Source organism: Belonocnema kinseyi, chromosome 1, assembly GCF_010883055.1.
Source record: "Belonocnema kinseyi isolate 2016_QV_RU_SX_M_011 chromosome 1, B_treatae_v1, whole genome shotgun sequence".
In the NCBI taxonomy this organism is placed as follows: Eukaryota; Metazoa; Arthropoda; class Insecta; order Hymenoptera; family Cynipidae; genus Belonocnema; species Belonocnema kinseyi.
Window position 1 is genome coordinate 111036417 of NC_046657.1, and position 15097 is coordinate 111051513.

The 15097-nt window shown below is 23.9% G+C and overlaps 1 protein-coding gene across 1 annotated transcript in view; it reads left to right on the forward strand.

Annotated features, from left to right (window-relative positions):
• Nucleotides 1–15097, forward strand: part of LOC117182845 (facilitated trehalose transporter Tret1-like) — a 46098-nt gene that overhangs the window by 2561 nt on the left and 28440 nt on the right. The window contains exon 2 of the mRNA XM_033375959.1: nt 6142–6321. Coding sequence (XP_033231850.1) covers nt 6302–6321 — 20 coding nt within the window. The 5' untranslated portion in view covers nt 6142–6301. The remainder of the gene's footprint in view (nt 1–6141; nt 6322–15097) is intronic.

A 15097-nucleotide genomic window follows, 5' to 3' on the forward strand; every position in this document is an offset into this window, starting at 1 on the left:
AAAAAGTACATAACTTTTCTAATTTTCTTTGAAATTAAACCTTTAATTTTGATTATTTGCAAGCCTACAATCCATCTGTAAGAAATTTAAAAAAAAATTCCAGAATTTCAAAAACAAAATTTTTAATTTTGAAAATGCTTGAAATTTGTTTATTTTTCTCAAAATGCATATCCATAAAAATTATATTTTTGACTGTAACGGTATTCTCGTTAAAACAGTCTGTTTTACTAAAAAGTATTTTGGCTAAAAAGTATTTTCGGAAGTTTAATATTTGAACACAAAATTATTTCCGGAAAACAGTATTTTTTACTGAAAAGTATTTACGCAGAAATAATATATATTTTAATAGTATTTTTGGGTAAATAGTATTTTTGACACAAAATTATTTCTGTAAAATAGTATTCTTGACTAAACCGCACTATCAATCAAATAGGAAAAAAATTTTATTGAAAAGTATTTCCAAAAAATAGTATTTTTTTCTAAAAAGTATTTTTAGAAAAATCATATTTATGTCTGGAACCGTAATCTTGGTATAATAGTAAACATCAATGACCTAGCAGAATTTGCGAAAAAAGTATTTTTCACTGGAACAGTATTCTAGATAGTGATATTTTTGACTAAATAGTATTTCCACTCAGAAGTATTCAAAAAAATATTTTTGACTGAAACAGTATTCTCAATAAAATATTTCTTTTCACTATAATAAGAATTTCCGAGAAAAAAAAGTATTTTTGACTAAAGCGTATTACTGGTAAACATTTTTTTTACTAAAAATTGTTACAGGAAAAATAATATTTTTGACTAAAACAGTATTTTTGGTAAAATCGTATTTTTTAATAAAAAGTATTTCCGGAAAAATCATATTTCAACAACGTATTTCTGGTAAAATAATATTTTTGAATAAAAGAATTTCCGAAAAAAATATTTCCAGAAAAAAAGTATTTTTTTACACAAAATTATTTCCGGGAATAGATTTTTCACTAAAGCCGTATTCTCAGAAAAATAGTATTTTTAGTTAGGAAAAGTATTTCTGGAAAAAGTAATATTTTTGAATAAACCGCATCTTGGTAAAATATTGTTTTTGTTTAAAAAGTATTTCCGGGAAATAGTATTGTTGACTAGAAAGTATTTTCAAAAAACTATTATTATTGAATGAAACAGTATTTTAGGTAGAATAGAACAGTAATAATTATATAAAAAATTATTTCCGGAAAACAAGTATGTTTGACGCACAATTGCCCTTGAAGTAAAAAGCATTTTGAAGTCGTGTTTTATTTTCGAAGTCCACTTCAAATGTTTGATGTTACTTCATATTCTGTTCATACATATTTGAAGCTGATGAATATTTACATTTTTTTTTCATCGCCGAGCTTTGTGCTTTGCAAAGTCACGGCGAAATGAATTCTATTTTGACAAACTACACTTCATTACGCCATCTGTGTCCCTGATCTTAACATTAAACTTTAAGCTCTGCTGTAACGTGAGCTGTTTAGAAACAAATTGCAATTACGTTATCACACGCGTTTAATCATTCACAATCCATAAGGAATATTCTACATACAATGTAAAGAATGTGAACATTGACACTTATTATTATTTTCTAAATTAATGAAAAAAATGGTTTGTTGCAAAAAAATATATAATTAAATATTCAGAAATGACTTTATATTTTAGATTTTCATTTGGTCTTCGTTTTTAATTCAATATTGCAAATTAAAAAATCTAAATATTTTTTGCAACTAAAAGAAAAAATATTCTTTAAGTCTCTTGGACCTTGGGAGTGAATCCAAAAGTATCACATCTGTTATTCAATTGAGAAAAAAAACTATTTATTTGAAGGATTTGTGACGTAGAAGGAAATACTATTCTCGTGCGAATTTCAATTTGGTTTTCAAATTCTAACATTTTTCTGCACGAAGGAAAAATAATATATTTTCAAAGATAGACTCGAGTAAAAATTCTTAAATTAAAATATTGTTTTTGAGTTAATCTTATTTTGAAGCGAAAGCTATTTTTGAACCAAAAGTCCTTTTTAGTTAGAAGTATTTTCGAGTGCAAAAATATTGTATAGATCTACGTATTGTGATTAAAAAGCGAAGTTGAGTAATAAATATTTCTTAGTAAAAGGTATTTTTTAGTCAAAAGTATTTTTAAACAGAAAGTACTTCTGAGTAAGAAGTATTTTCGAATACAAAATATTTTTTGGCATACCTATTTTTGGTAAAAAGAACTTTGATTAAAACTTGTTTTTGACCAAAAATTACTTTTAAGTAAAGAGTAATTTTAAATTTAAATTATTTGGTCGAAAAGAGTATTTTTGAAGGATTTTGAATTATTTTCGAAGTAAAAAAAAACGTTTCTAAATTACCTGTATTTTTGAGTGAAAAATATTGTTTAGTACAAACATTTTTTCACTGCAATATTTAATTTTACTTCTGAAGGTTTAAAAAGTTATTATTTTAACAAATATTATTCAATTTTTATTTTTATTCAATTCTGATCAAAATAATTGAAAGAAACAAAGAATTAGATTACATTTTTTCAGAAAACATGAATATTTTTCCTTATGTCTGGCAAATCAAATTGTTACAAGAAACTTTAACCGTATTTCTTCTTTGTCGCTGCAAAACAATGTCTTTCTTGAGTTGTTGCACGTGTGGACTGTAGAGTGCGAAAGCACTGAAATTCGATTGTGCAGTTTGCATTTTATGGTAATCTTTTCACGTTGCGAGAATTAATTCAAATAGTGTTCTATTTAAATTGGAACTACTATCCATGTCAAAAATCTCGGTTAGTGTTAATTTTTCATTAAAACAAAGTTTTTTTATTAAACCAAGTAAAGTAGTAGTTTTAAACAATTGTGTTTTAAAATGTTTAACTCAGGCATTTTTTTAAAGAGCGTTCCTTTTTTAAAATTTCTGTAGAAAAATGAATAAGAATGATTCTTCGTTTGTAAAAGTAGCTTTATATTACTGTATTGAACTATTATTTTGAAAGTTCGTTTTTGTTTAAATTAAGTTTTTAAACTGAAAATTTAACTATTCTATTTTTTGTTGAAAATTGATTGTTTTTATTTGAAGTTTCGAGTATCTGGTTGAAAATACATTTATTTTTCGACGTATTTTGTTTAAAATTGAATGTTTGTTAAAAATTAATTTTTTAATGTAAGATTCATAATTTTAATTTAAAATTCAGCTCTTTGGTTGAAAAATGAGCTGTTTTGTTGAAAATTTGTTTTTTCGTGGGCTGAAAATTAATTTATTTCTGAAAATTTAACTATTCCATTTAAAACTTTAACTATTATGTTGGAAATTTTTATTTTATTTGTATTGAAAGTTTTTTTTAACTAAAAATTTATCTGTTCAATGTTTGGTTGAAAAATGTGTTTTTTAGCTTCAAATTCGTCTTTTTGTATAGAAATTAATTTTCTTTTATAAATTTTCATCTTTTTGGTCAAAAATTAATTTATTTCAGTTGAACCTTCATAATTTTTGTTGAAAGTAATTTATCACTTTGGTTGAAAGTTTGTTGTTTCTTTGGCTGCAAACTATTTTTTTTTTAAATCGAAAATGTAACTATTCTTGCTGAAACTTGATATAATCTGCTGAAAATGTATTTGTTATGTTGTTGTTGAAAATTTCATTATTCTAGTTAAAGCTTCATAATTTTCGTTGAAAATTCACCACTTTGTATTAAATGTAACTATTTTGTTGAAAACTAATTTTTCTTATCTAATTTAACTATTAAATTTGTTTGTTAAACAATTATATTTTTTAGTTGAAAAGTTGTATTTTTTAGTAGAAATGAATCTTATTGTTTGAAAATGAATGATTTTTTTGAAAATTCAATTATCCTAGTTAAAAATTCATCTTTGTTTTGTTGAAAATTCATCTTTTTGATTTCAAATTAAGCTATTTCAAGTTGACTATTCATCATTTTAGTTAGAAATTGATTACTTGATAATGTAACTATTTTTTTGAAAACTAATTTTTTGTTGTAGAAAATTAATTTATTTCGTCGAAAATCCTATGTATTTTGTTGAAAAATCACGTTTTTTTATAGAAAATTAATGTTTTTGTTTAAAAATTTATCTTTTTTGTTGGAACTTCAAATGTTTTAGTTAAATATTAAATGTGATAGTTAAAAATGTAGTGCATTTGTTGAACACTAATTTTCAACTGAAAATTTAATTATTGAATTTTTGGTTGATAATTTATATTTTTTAGTGCAAAATTCATGTATTTTCTTGAAAATTTGTTGTATATTTCTGATTGAAATTAATCTTCTTTGTTAAAAATTCATCTTTTTGGTTGAAAATTCCACTATTTGGTTGAAAATTTGTCTTTTAGTTGAAACTTCGTGTATTTTTATGAAAAACCATCCTTTTTGGTATAAAATTCATTTTCATTATTGAAAATAAATCTTTTCAATTGAAAATTCGGTTATTTCATTTGGAAATAAAGGTACATACTTTATTCGAAATGAAACTCGTTTGTTATCTTCTGGGTTTAAAATATCTATTCTAGTTGAAGAATCATAATTTTTTTGGAAACGTTATCACTTTGAGTAAATTTTGTGTGTGTGTGTGTGTGAAAAGTTCATTTTCTACTGACTGGCATTTTTTTTTTATTAAAAACTTAACTATTTGATTGAAAATTAAACTATTTGGTTAAAAATTCATCTGTCTTGTTGAAAATGATTTTTTTAAAGACTTTTACTTGAAAAGTTCATTTTACCTAAATGTGTATCGAGTTTTAAGTATAAGAAGATAAAATAAAAACTTTTGTAAATTATTCTTTGATTATTTGAATAATCGATGCTGCTAATAAATTTAAAAACATCTTCTAATTTTTTAAAGCTTTCCTAACTATGAAAAATTATACGTGGAAAAAACGGAGATACCTGAAGAAACCTGGAATTTTCAGGGTTTTTTCCCAGGATTTGTGTAGATAACCTATTTAATAAATTTGGTTTTAAATTTATCTTCTATAAAAATCTTTTTTTTTTTTTTGATTAAAAATAAAGAGAAGACAATGAAATGGACACCCATGGAGGCGAAGCTGCAATAAAACTGAGTCGATATTGAGGCGCCTTTCAGGCGGCTTTTATCGCCACCCTAAATTAAATTTGTTCCCTTCAAAATAAAAAACAAAAAATTGCTTTTTCCAACCAAAATTTTAATTTAAAAAATATTGGTTTGAATTAATTGTGTAGATTCTTTATTATTAAATATATACTTATATATTTTGTACTAAAAAATAGTTTCTGTTCCAAAATACTTTTTTGATCAAAAAATACTTTCTTTGTAATTTTAAACTTAAAATTATGAAATGAATTATGAATGTATAATTATTGTTTATAATTTCTGAATTAAACCTGACTTCAAATCCCAGGAAGAGAAATCATCCTTAGTTCCAGCAAATCTCAATGATTAAAAATGTTTCGATACGATAGTTATTGTGTGTAGCACTAGAATCCTAATCTCATAATAATTTATCGTGGCATTGAACTCCTTTTTCTTGGAGACTAAACGCAGATGATTAAGGTAAAATTGTATCAAAAAAAATCATAAGTCACTTTCAACGTTTACGAATAGACCAGAAAATACAAAATATTATTTTAAGAGAAATTTAAAAAATGATGAATTAATATTGTATAATGAAAAACGGCAAAAAGTATAATCTATTTATAATTAAATCAACCAAGAAAAAATAAAAAATATTATTGGTCATTGATTAATTTCGAATAAATCAAATTAATGGGTTTTAGTTAAATAAGTAATTATTTTAAAAATAAGTACACAATTGTTTCTAATTCATTATTAATTCGACAATTTCCAAAATCATTTTATGTTTTTAGCTACATATCTAAAATTTTAGGACCTTCAAATTTTGGACTTAGTAATTAAGATTGATTCAATTTTTTAACTGATTTGTTTCTTTTAAATTTGTATTTTTTCGAATTATAATTTACTTCTAAATCTACATTCGTTTCCTTTATACTTTGTTTCTATTTTTTTATTATTTTCATTGTTTAATTTCTTTTATTTTCGTAATTACAATTTGGTTGAAAATGTGTATTTCTGTCAAAATTTGATTGCTTCAAAATTTGTAATTGCTTCCGATTTTTTTCTGATTCCAGGGATCATATAATGGTCACACTGAACAGGAAGTGGCTGGAAAGCTGACCAGCAGGACTTTTAGGGAACCTCTATTTTTTAATTAATTTAATTTATCCGCTGATTAATCAAAAGTGTGCGAAAGAAATTTAACAAAGTGTTTGTCATCGTAATTCCTCAAGCATGGATCCTTACTCATTCAGGTAATTGACATTTCATTCCTTAAGTATACAATATCCAATTAATAATATTGTAGTACTATTATTAACAACTACTTTATCGTAATAGTTCTTTCTCTCTTTAGAAAAGCTATTATACCAAACAAAATTCTCTAATAGACTCTTTATTCAATTATAATATTAAAATCAAAGTATCTCAATCAGTGTTGGAAAGTTACTTTTTTTGAGTAACTAGTTACAATTGTGTTAGTCAGCGAAAAAAGATAGTTAGAAATAGGCATTAGTTTAAGTAAATAAAAATGATTTTCCATATTAAATTTCAAGATGAAAGAATGACTCACGTATTAAATTCTAGCATTTCAAGTAAAAATATTGCATTTTCAACAAAATAGGTTTTTAGACACTTTTTTTAACCAAACAATTGTATTTTTAACCAAAAGCATGAATTTTTTCTGCAGGAAGAAATGAATTTTCAAACTAAAAAGAACACTTTTAAACAAAAGGTTTGATTTTTTAAACCAAAAGGGAGAATTTTTAACAAAAAAGTTACTTTTAAACCAAATAGTTGGCATTTATACCAAAATATTTTAATTTTCTACCCAAGAAAAAAAGAGTTTGACACAAAATATTAAAATTTTCAACCAAAGAAATGAATTTTTGACTAAAATTATGAATCTGCTACCGAACAGTTAAATTTTCAACTAGAAAAGAAAAGAATTTTCAACAAAGGAGCTAAACTCTTTAAAAACGTTTTTTTTTTACCAAAAAGATGAATTTTTAAATCGAAAACAACACTTTTCAACCAAAGAGTTGAACTTTCAGCAAAAATGTTCGTCATTTTTCAACGAGCTAATTAAAATTTCTGCCAAAATTGTTGAATTTTTAACTAAAATAGATGAAATCTAAACGAAAAATGTAATATTTGTTATTATTTTAACAAAAAAAGTTTCTAATTTGAATTCAACTAAAAAATCTTTAACTAAATCAGATTAATTTTCTACCAAAATAGTTGAATTTTCAGCAATAAACAAATGAGGTTTTGTTACCAAAAGCGATAAATTTTGAAACGAAAAAGCGAAATTTTGAAACGAAAAAGCGAAATTTTGAACCGAGAAAGAACAAATATTCCCCGGAATTGTTCAATTTTTTGGATGTAAACTAAAGCGGTCGTAAGTAAACAAAGTTTATTTTGCATCCATATACAAAATCGGTCTTTTGAATTTACATATATAAAAGATTTTTATTTAAAATTAAGCACGGTCAGAATTCAAACAATAAATATGAATTTTCAACAAACCAACGGAATCTTTAACCAAATTAGATTAACATTCAATCAAAATAGTCGAATTTTCAACAACAAAATGAGAGTTTTTACCAAAAGATGTCAACTTTGAAACAAAAAGGCCTAATTTTGAATCAAGAAAGAAAAAATATTTTCTACAAAGCAGTTTTATTTTCAAATCGAAAATATAAATTTTCAAGAAAAAAGTTAATTTTTAACCAAAATGTTGAACTTTCTACCAAAATAGTTACATTTTCTACAAAACATATGAATTGAAATTAAATTATCAACCACAATAGGTGAATTCTCAACAAAAAATGTAGTAGTTGATATGATTAAAAAAAGTAGAATTCAGCCAAGAAAGATTAATTTTCAAAAAAATTGCTGAATTTTTTAAAGTTTCCAATTAGAAAGTATATAATTTCCAACGTGTTTAGAATAATTAAACTTTAAATGTTTACAATATTTCTCGAAATATTTAAAATTCGGTCATTTTGAACGGTGAAAATGACAGTAATTTTGTATTTGACAGAAATCACCCATTTTAGTAAAAGAATCAAATATTTAAAATTTCAGAACGATTTCGATATTAAATATTTCTAATTCTTATTATTAAAAGCCTTGATAATTTTGAATTTAATCATTTTAGGTATAAATATAAGGCAATTTCGAATTGAAAAGCTTAAAATTGTGCAATTTCAAAAGATGTAATCATATAATAGCAATATTTTTTTGCATTCTTTTTTTTAATTTTCAATGTTTATAAAATTGTCTGATTTTTATTTGAAGATTTAAACAAATAAATCATTTCAATTTGAAAAATATTTGATTCAAAAATTTCTAGAATGAATAATAATTATAAAGGAAGATTTAAAATTATACAATTAAAAACAGAGTTTGAAATTAAAAAAAAATGAAAATTAAAATATCTGAAATTAATATATCAGTAAATGGATCATTTTGGTAATTTTCAATGGTTACAATTTTAGATTTCTGAATTTTCATGATGGACGCTAATTTTTAATGTTTCCCTTAAATAGGTTTTACTTTTGCAATTAAAATTGAATTTTGGAACATATAATAAACTAAATTTTTTCAGTTTTAAATAAAATTCACATTCGTTTAAGTTTCAACATTGCGGACTAGAAATTTTTTCATTTTTCCGATTTGAAATTAATATTTATTTTGAAAGTTCTGTTTTAAATCATGCAATTCATGTTTTCATTATAGAAAAATTTATTTATTCAGCTGTAATGTTAAATTATAATTTTATTATGTAATAGCAATTTAAAATGTTAAAATTTCAGAAGCTTTGACTTTGAAAGATTCAATTTAGTTTTCAATATTAAATTGTAATATTTTAATCGCGTTGAATTCAAGATTATTCAAATTCACAAGTTTAAAAAATTTCATTATTTCATTTTGAATGCTTTTAATTATAAAGAATAAAATTTAAATTCTTCTGAATTTGAGATAAAATATTTAAAACCTTTTATTACAACATTTTTTTATAGTAGTTTTTTAAATTTGCATATTTTCATGTTAGGAAATAGAAATCAGTATTTTAATTTATTGAACACAAAAATTTCCTTATCCTTGTTATATGATTCAAAGTAATCGATATCGTGCAAAAAGGTTTGCTGATGTTTATCGACTTCCGCAATATAGATAATGTATGTTAGAAACTGTGGGTTTCGCAAAGAGAGTTAATTTTTTCTAAATCGGGAGAAATCACGCATATTTACCAGAAAAAAGCCGGGACTCGAAAATTTTAAAAATAGTGTCCGTCCTCTTTTAAAAATAGCATCGAAATTACCCCTAAAAGTTTCAAGTAACGTAACTTTAAAACAACTTAATTACTTGTAACAACTTATTACCCAACTTTGCTCTCGATATTTTTTTTTAAATTTATAAAAAAAAATCCCCCTGATTTATGATTTTAGTTAAAAATTCATCACTTTATTTTAAAATGTAACTATCTTTTTGAAAAAAGTTGATTTTTTTTGTTGGATATAATTTTTTTTTAACTGAAAATGTAACTTAATATTTAAATTGAAAATTTCATCGTTTCGTTTAAAATGCATCTATTTGGTAAAAGATTAATTTTTTTATCTACGGATTTATCTATTCAATTTTTGGTTAAAAAATTATTGAATATTGGTCTTTTATGGTAGAAATGAAACTTGTTGATTGAAAAAAACTTAACTTTTTGGTAGTAAATTCAACTATTACAGTTCAGGAAAATTATTCAGTTTGTTTGAAAGTTAAGTTTTTAAACTGGAAATTTAACTATTCTTTTTTTTAATTGATCTTTTTTATTTTAAAATACAACTATTTGGTTGAAAATTTGTCTTTTTTAATTGAAAATGTCTGTTGTTGATAAGTCGTATTTTTTGGTAGAAATATAATCTTATTCTTTAAAAATTTATCTTTTTTGTTGAAAATTCAAGTTTTCCAGTAAAATATTAATAAGTTTAGTTAAAAGTTGATCACTTAGTTTGATTTCTTTGATTGAACACTAATTTTTTTTATCTAAAAATTTGACTAATCAATTTTTGGTTGTAAAATTATTGAATATTTGTCTTATATGGCAGAAATGAATCTTCTTGGTTAAAAACTCATATTTTTGGTTGAAAATTCAACATTTGTAGGTAAACTTCGTTGAAAATTAATCAGTTTGTGCGAAAATGAATATTTTCAACTGAAAAGTTAACTATTCTTTTTTTTAATTGATCTTATTTCAAAATAAAACTACTTGGCTGAAATTTAAAAATTTTTATAATTTGAAAGTTCATGTTTTTTGTAGAAAAGTCGTATTTTTTGGTAGAAAATGCATCCACATTTTTTTAGTTCATCTTATTGGTTGAGAAATTATATTTTTTAAACAAAAATTGGCTTCTTGTGGTAGAATTTAATTTTTTGTGCGTAAAAATTCAATTTTACCAGTTAAAGGTTCATTATTTTAGTTGTAAAGTCATCAATTTAGTTGAAAATTATTTTTTTAACTGAAAATTTAACTATTCAATTTTTGGTTGAAAATTAATGTTTTTTAGTTAAAAATTGAACTACTTGGTTGAAAATTTGTCTTTCTTAGACGAAAATAAACTGTTTCATTGGAAAGTAATGTACTTTGATCAAATATAGTTTTTCTTGGTAGAAAGTTCTACTTGTTTATTGAAAATTTTAAATTTTTTGGTTGAAAATTAACGTTTTCCAGTTAAATATTCATCATTTTAGTTTAAAATTCTTTTTTTTTTAAATAAAAGTATTTGGTTGAAAATTAAACTCTTTCGTTAAAAGTTTATCTTCTTGGTTCAAAATTCATCGATTCTAATTGAAAACTCATCATTTTAGTCTGAAATTCATCATTTTGAATGAAAATTTTTTATGTTGGTAATTTAATTTTTTGTTTAAAAATATAACTATTCCATTTTTGTTTAAAAACTAATCTATTTCAGATGAAAGTTCATGCATTTTGTTGAAAAATAGTATCTCTTGGTAGAATAATAATCTTTTTGATTGAAAATACAATATTTTTACTTGAAAAGTCAGAAATTTCAAGTGGATTAAATTGAATTTAATATAGTACCTAAATTAATTCTACCTAAATATGCACTGAATTTTAAGTACAAGAAGATAAAATAAATTTTATTTTGAATTATTATTTAAATTCATGAATTTTATAGACAAATTAAAAAGTTGATTAACCCGGTTCTCTTCGTTTTTTATTCGAGTATTTTTTTCGAATATTTAAATTATCGCTGAAGCTTCATAAATATTGCGTTCCTATTTTGTATTGTTTCCACATTACTCGTGATTTTTTTTTTCAACAAAAAATATCGTTTACCTTATTTGCGGGTCTCCTTTAAGGGTTAGTTTTTTTTATTATTTTTATTCAATTATTTAATTAATGTCATGGTGTTATAGATTTAGGAATATCTTGTAATATAATTTGTGAAAGCTTTCTATATTGAACATATTAAGGATTTGAGTAGACGCTCTGTGATTAAAAATCACGTTTTAAGTTGACTCACATTGTAAAGAGACAAAAGATTACTGCATATTTGTAACAAACGAGATTAATGTCATAATGAGATAATTATCGTCTCGAGAAACTTAGCAGCCATAATTGACAATGTCAATTACGCAATGTTATCTTTGCTTGTACTCATGACATATAAAAGCAACAATGAGAGCGTCCTCTTCCTGGAAAGCAATTCATTATTTTTAATTTACTTATTTTTTTAAATAATAATTATTGTTATAAATTATAAACACGGAACATTTATGATTTTCTGAAATTTACGATATTGAAGATAATTGTAGTTCTGAGTTCGTATGTTAAATTTAATTAGAGGGGAGAGTATATATATTCTGAATTGGAATTACTGGTTGTTTGTGGAAAAAATATTTCTTTTTAAATCTTGGGATCATAAAATTTCAAGAGTCAATGAATTTTTTTCCGAAGATATATAATGCACAGTATTTTTATTGTAAAACTTACAATATAAATTTAGTTCAAGATGTAACATTAATAAATTTTTATAATAAATAAGGAAAATCATTTCAAGAAAACAGCGATTGTCAGTTTTCACATAAAACTAATCCCTTTTGATTATGATGAGAATGTGAAAGTGAAAAAATAGTACGCTCTCAGAAATGATAAGGCAAAAGATTATCAAGTTATCAAAAGATACATATTTTCTCAAGTTTAATCAATAACCATTAGTACATTAGCTCTCCTCTATAATCTCTTAAGTTACAATCCTTTTAAGGTCAAAACAGTAGTATAAAGAGGGGAACATTCAGTTCAACATTAAACTCATTTCTGAAGGTTTTCCAATTATCTCCTCTCCATCCTCCTAGCTTTCCAGCAAACATTCAATTATTTCTGAAAATTAAAAAAAAAAGTATTGCCTCATTTTTCAGTAAATAGACAGGACTGGTTCTAAATACAAATTTCTACATTACCCACATTGAGACTATTCCACGGCTCTAGTAATTCGTCTCCGTGCTAAGTTTCTAGAGTATTCTTGCCACTTAGCACGGACACGAACCATTGATGCTGTTTAGAACGTCTCAATGTCGGTAAGGGAGGAATTTGTAATTCGACCGGCTACGTTGTCTATCAAATTTTTTCAATGAACAAAATTTGAATAAAAAGTAACAAAATATTTAATATTTTTTTATTCATATTATACATAGATTCAAGAGAAGAACAAAATAATTTTTTGATATAGTAGAAGGCAATAAAGCACTGCTTGACACCAGAAATAAATTTGAATACATTTTAATCCGTTTTATATTTTAAAATTTGAATTTAAAATGATCTATTTTTTAGATTATATCCTTAATTGGATCAGTTTGTATATTTGACGGATTTTTGGGATGACTGAAAAGACCCAAAAAAATTCTCGAATTTAAACAATTAAACCTTTTTGTTTATAAATATTATTTATCAAAATGCATTTATAAAATATTATTATAAAAAATATATTGTTCATGTTTAAAGTTTCTAAACTTATTTTTTGAATTTAAAACAACAATAATTGTCAAAATATATATTTTTTTGTTAATTATAGTTATTTTTAATTTGAAAAATAATTTTAGAAACTTTAAACATTAAAAATCATTTTTTTTATTAAAATATTTGATTCTTGTATTTTTACTAAATAAATCAATTTAACTGTTTAAATTCGGGAATTTTATAGTTTGAATATTTTATAATTCGGCAATTTTCTGTCAGGGATTTTCAAATCCGTTAATATTATAAACTGTTCAGGAATGAAAAAAATAATTCCTGACAGAAAATGGCCGAATTCTAAAATATTCGAACTAGAAAATTCCCGAATTTAAACAATTAAAAATTTTTTGTCGAAGATAGTGATAAATTATAACAATCTTGTTGGTGGAAAATGACATACTTCAGACAAATTAAAATCTACCAACAAGATTGTTATAAAAACAATATAACGAAATATTTTTATCAAAGACATTTTTTTTTAATTTTTAAAGTTTTTTGAAAATTATTGTTTGAATTTAAAATAGGAATAATTTAAAAAAAGATATCTCTGCATGAAAATTTTTTTCAATTATTTTTAATGTAAACAATAATTTTAGAAACATTAAAAATAATTTTTTAAAATAAAAATATATTTTATTAATGTATTTTCAATAAATAAGTAAAGTATACAACAAAAATTTAATTGTTTAAATTCAAGAATTTGATAATTTGAGACTTTTCTAGTTCGGATATTTTATAATTCGTCTATTTTCCGTCAGGAATTTTCCATTTCGGCAATATTATAAACTGTCGAGAATTTTATTAATTTGGAATTTTACATTTTTGGGAATGTTATTTTTCGGGATTTTCCAGTTGTCCCCGGGAATGTTATTATTCTGGGATTTTCCAATTTGGAAATTTTATTATTCGAGAATTGTCAGATTCGTGCCTGGCATTTTTTATTAGTTTGAGAAATATAATATTAATAACATTGATATTATTTAATTGGAAGTAATAGAATTTAATTTTTGTCGATTTTTATTAGCTTTGATAGTTTAACAAATGCTATGTAAGTACTTATTTGATTAAACAAAGCATACGTGATTTCCTCATAATCCATTCATTCCTGGTAGTTTTGTTCCATCGATAAGAATGCAGAACTATATCCAGTAGTATCTATGTGTAAAAACGCTTGCACGACTGTCACTCTATCTTCAAACTTGATAGCTTTGTTGCTAAAATATCGTCACAGAGAATTCTTTTTGTTCCCGGAAACTCCTGGAAATTTCGATTTCAATTTTGATTAGAATATACATTAGAATTTTGGAAAAATCCAGCTGGAAATAAAATTTCTTTGGAAGCAATCCAATTTTAAATATTATACAAATTTTGGTACGGTTGTTGATTTTTGTTGTTTCAAAATGGATATTACTTCCACTTTTGGAATCCTTTTAAAGTGGTATTATTACAACTTTTGCTTCCAATATTTTCGATTTTAAGAATTCAAAAGTTGGACAAATTCAAACTCGGAAACAATCCAGTAGTAGAATAATCAAAATTAAAAAGCAAACCCAGAATCAAACCAATGTCCGGAAGCAATTATTGTTTTGAATTGAATGCAAAATTGGAAGCAATGGCAGTTTACTAGGTAGGAATCGTGGAAATTTGAGTTGCTTCCTATTTTTGTGTGATTCAAAATTTTCATTCCTGGGAAATTGGAGTGACTTCCAATTTCGAAGTTAGTTTAGATTTGTTTATGTGTAGAATTTTTCTTTGAAATTGTTACTGCTTTAAAATTTAAAACGATAATTTTGAAGTACAAAAAATAATTTTGTTTAAAATGCTAATATAAGAGAGAAAATGTAAGTAAAAAGCAAAGTCAATCTTTTTTTAAACTGCTTCCGAATCCTGAAACTTGATTATATCGAGAAGGACACTTTGAATATACTTTAGGATACTGTTAGTTAGCAATTACTATTTTCTATCCTTCATCAAATGAAAAATGCCTCTATTTC